At 40.6% G+C, this 4,462-nt stretch overlaps 1 protein-coding gene across 1 annotated transcript in view; it reads left to right on the top strand.

The window, feature by feature from the left end:
* Positions 1-559: 559 nt before the first annotated feature.
* Positions 560-4,462, top strand: part of nfkbid (nuclear factor of kappa light polypeptide gene enhancer in B-cells inhibitor, delta) — a 6,684-nt gene continuing 2,781 nt past the window's right edge. The window contains exons 1-5 of the mRNA XM_031853432.1: positions 560-575; positions 3,083-3,219; positions 3,314-3,347; positions 3,807-3,997; positions 4,103-4,287. Coding sequence (XP_031709292.1) covers positions 560-575; positions 3,083-3,219; positions 3,314-3,347; positions 3,807-3,997; positions 4,103-4,287 — 563 coding nt within the window. The remainder of the gene's footprint in view (positions 576-3,082; positions 3,220-3,313; positions 3,348-3,806; positions 3,998-4,102; positions 4,288-4,462) is intronic.

The raw sequence follows: 4,462 nt of genomic DNA, 5'->3' as shown, positions 1-4,462 counted from the left end.
ACACTTCATGTATATGCATGAATATGAATATGCATTCAACCATATTATAGTACTAATGTACTGATGGAAGCCATTCAGCGCAATACTTCTACATTTAAAGTTGGAATACATTTTTATGATAGTACCTCTGTGCTTTCACTTTGTTAACAACATGACTTTTACTCATAAAAATGTATTTCGACATAACGCTATTCCTACTTTTAATTAAATGATCTAAATACTTCCTCCACCATTGTGCCCTTGTACCTTTGTGTTTAACTTGTATACTTGTTGTTAATAACTGTTTTTCGCATCATATTTCATTCTCTACCCTGCCGTGGTTTGACATGTGTGTGGCTTCCCCTTTGCTAGTGGGCGTTGAGCACAGCTGGGGGCGGTGATGGGGAACAACGTGCTCTGTGTGTACAAGCAGGCGGCAATAAGACAACAAGCCAGTCAGACTTCACCACAGAACATCACAGATCGCTCCAGGGCTGTAAATCACTTCATCACCTTTTGAAACAGACTGGTGACCGAGAGGACGACCTGTTGAAGATTTCAAAGCAAAACCGTTTCTGACATGCACTTTGATAAATGTGAGTACATGTGCTTTTGATTTGTTAATTATGTGCAGGCTACAAGTGTCACCGCTGGTATGATTTGTTCATTGAGTGCAGATTTATAATGTTGACAGTAATGATGACAACTAATCGTTTTTCAAGTTATTGCATTGCTGAACATACTTGTTTTCAACATACAGTAATGTGTTATTGTGTTAGTGGCATCAGTATGATGAAAACTAATTGATTGTATTTGTAAGTCTACAACATTACACATTATCCCTCCATCGTAAACACATTTGATAGAATCAGGTTTGACTTTATTTAGAACTATTTAGAACTGTGGACCCTAAATCTCACTGATTTGAGCTTTTGTAAACTGTAACTGTGTTTTAATGTTAGACTGTGTTTTCTAACCAAAAGGACAATGTGTATATTTTAGATTTAATATAGTTCAGTGGCACCTTCAGCCTTTCTTTCAGTTGTTGTTGAATGACAGCATAATTCTGGTGAATCCAAGAGTCAGGACATTATTTGGGGAAACCCTAATACACCTACACCCCTGCTCGTTGTTTTCATTTCCCCTTTTGATTAATGCCAGACAAACTTTGTGACGTGACGACTTAGCTTTCTTTGTTCAAGCCCTCTTTGACACAGGCTTGAGTGATCACATATCTTCTCTGTCTTGTCGGGCTCGGTTATATCACAAAATGAGGAAATTGGCTCCGCACTGCTTCTTTCTTTCTGTACACAGTAAGCCAAAAGAGAAAGGTTGTCGGAATCCCCAACCTCCCACGCACATGACTCAATGTCCAGGGGTTTCCACAACTCCTATTTGAATATTGCACAGAGTAGCCCAAAGCAGTGTGGGGGCACTTTAAGCAAACCCAACATGTACATATGTGTGTGTGGGCTAAGATGTCCTCTTACTCTTAGAGAAACTAAAAGCCATTTCCTCACTTCTAGTTTCTCTCAGCTGATGTGTCAGACTGTAAAGTGTTGGGCAACTTCTATTGTATGGTCATTTGCTGTTTGATATCGATTGTGTCATTACATTTTGCAGCATTACATCATCAGTAACAGAAAGGCCAAAGGTTTCCTTTTGTTGTAAAGATCAAATGAGTCAGGATTGAGTAACCTATAGTAACACCTTCTGAACTACAAAATGAAACCTGGCGTCACTGAAATGTACTGACTGATGTCATTTATTCTGATAAAGTGACCTTTATGATATTGTGGGGGCAGGTCACGCACACAGCAGCACAAGGCCTTAATGTTTGGGACAGGTTTTCAGCTGGAAGTGAAAGTGTTGCTTTTGAAAGACGCGACTACCAGACAGAAATCTAATCTCCACAAACTCACATTTCTCTCTCGCTGGTGGAATTTGCATATTTTGTTTTTGGAAGTATACCTTCTTTGTATTTGCTCTGGAGAATAGAGCTATATTGTCCCTGTGTGGCGCAACACAGCAGTCAACATTCACAGGCAAGAAGAACATGATAAATGACACAGGTACATAACTCTCTTCTTCATGCTCTGCCTCCGGGACATGTAGGTGCAAAAGAAAGCACAAGGCAGCCACACGTGTCGAGGTGACGTGCCTGTGACACACCGAAGACAGGAAGATGTGGTTTGCCTTTTCTGTTAGCGTAACGGAGTGAGACAGGAAGATGTCATAGAAAATAAGCTGTGGCAATCCTATGCTAAAGGTTTTCTGATGAATCTGTCTGGTTTTGCACAGCCGCACGATCTATGTTCCTAATGGAAGAGGTTTCTCAGAGCTTTATCTTTGTACTCCGGTTCCACAGACAAGGTGGAAATATCACTTTATCTTTCACGTGTGGGGTGAAGGTTTTGAGGAAACAACCTGTGTAGTCACGTCATGTCAGCTGGAAACATCACAATTCTGTTTTGCAATATGTTTTCCTATTTTTCTCACCTGTTTAATGGAAATTATACTTATTTTTATCAGCAGAGGAAAACATACTCATAGTATAATGGATTTGATATTTTCTATTTGATGTACTTTTGTCTAAGGAGGCGCAGAAAAATGCCACAGTGGAGAAAGTGAGCAGGCGGACTCATTTAAGAGATGGCATTACTGCTTTAATAAACCAAAGCCTCTCTTGATGAGATATAAAGTAAAATGTTGATATACTCCAGTGAGATTAGAACTTGCATACACAGAGAGGCTACCCATACTTTACATTATCTGCTATTTATTTTCTAACTGACATATTTTGTGATGCATAACCATAAAAAGAGAGAGCTGAATAATCGATCTATTTGCAGCTTTATGTTTGATAGAATTCTAAATGAAATATATTTGGGATTTTGACTGTTGGATGGACAAACCATTTTATATATCAAATAATGAATCAATACTTATAAAAGATAACCTGCAGATACATGGATAATTATAAAAAGTAATTCGCTGCAGCCCTAACTGTTGCATTTCCAAAATGTATCCATTTATTATGTACGTCACATGTGAACAAAACACATGACAAGTCATTCCTTTTTGCACTATTGACCCTTTTCAGCGCCAAAAGAGAAGCAGTGTTGCAGTCTGCCCACAGTGAAGAAACTCTTGGAGCAGAAGAGAAGGCGTGAGACAACGTCTGTCCCACCCTCCTGCTCTACGGCCAGCACAAGTCCTGCTCCTCCAACTACTGTTACAGTAAGGCAGCTCACAGAGGGGATCAGCATCTCACTAAATGTTATGTCGTAAAGATGTGACTGTTGATGTTTGTTTTTTTCTTCCATTCTCCCAGCAGTTACCTTCAGCAGAACAGTTTACCTGTACAGGTAAGAGTAGGACAACTTCCGCACAACACTTAAAGGAAAAATCTGTTGATATTCTTTATGGCCTGATATAGCTCATTCCTCTGGGACGTAGAGCTTCATTTCTGTCCAAAAAGTATAAAAAAATGCTTCAATTAGCCCCACTGTCTCTTTGGTTGACATGTTCCTTCAATAAGATGAACATGGACACATGGAGGCAATTACACATACACTATCTCCAAAAAATACACCAATTAAAAATGAATGATGTGTTTTTGACCTGTTTATTACTAGGATGTATGTCTATGGTTTGGGACAGGGTGGGGAAGTCAGAAAGTATTTAGGGAGGGACTAACACTTTGTGGTTTTTGGTCTTTTCATGGGATTTGTTGGCAATAACAAAATTGTGAAACATCACCAGACCTGTTATTTTATCTTGAACATAATGTCTTAACATTACTGACTGAGTCCTTTCCATTTTAGGTGCATCAAGCAGCTACTCAGACATGGCAGTGAGCTATGAGCAGTGGACCCCTGCAGCAGAGTCTGCAGTCGGTTACTACCACAGCCATCCAGAAACCAGCTACGCTGCAGCCTACAGCCACCCAATGACATCTGAATACGGCACACAGCAGCAGGTCCCGGGATATGGAGACACAATGACTCAAACTTACGTAAGAGAAATCCTGTAAATGTGGACTTTGTACTAACATGTTGTACGTATCTGGATCATACCTGTATGATGGTTTGACCTTTATTACCTGTTTTCTCCTGAGCAGGAGTGCCCGATGAGTGGAGTCACAGATCCCGGCATGTCTTCGTCTTGGTCCCTTCTGGGCTCCAGTCAGACCGCACAGCTGAGCTTTGGTTCGTCAATGGACGCCACCAAGCTGGAACAGGCCAGGATGCTGCTCAACGGGATGGATTACAGCAGAGCTACTGGGCAGGATGAAGACGGAGACACGTGAGTGCTTATGAGTGACTACATGTGTGTGAGAATGTGCCGTGTGGATTATATGTGTGCTAATGAAGCCCAAGAAAGAGACTACAAGTTAACTGACAAATATGGGCCTTCTCAATTTTCTTTGAGACACACACACACACACACACACACACACACACACACACACACACACACA

This window comes from Anarrhichthys ocellatus, unplaced genomic scaffold (assembly GCF_004355925.1).
Source record: "Anarrhichthys ocellatus isolate YVR2014 unplaced genomic scaffold, GSC_Weel_1.0 scaffold13, whole genome shotgun sequence".
NCBI lineage: Eukaryota > Metazoa > Chordata > Actinopteri > Perciformes > Anarhichadidae > Anarrhichthys > Anarrhichthys ocellatus.
This window is presented reverse-complemented; position numbering and strand designations above follow the sequence as displayed.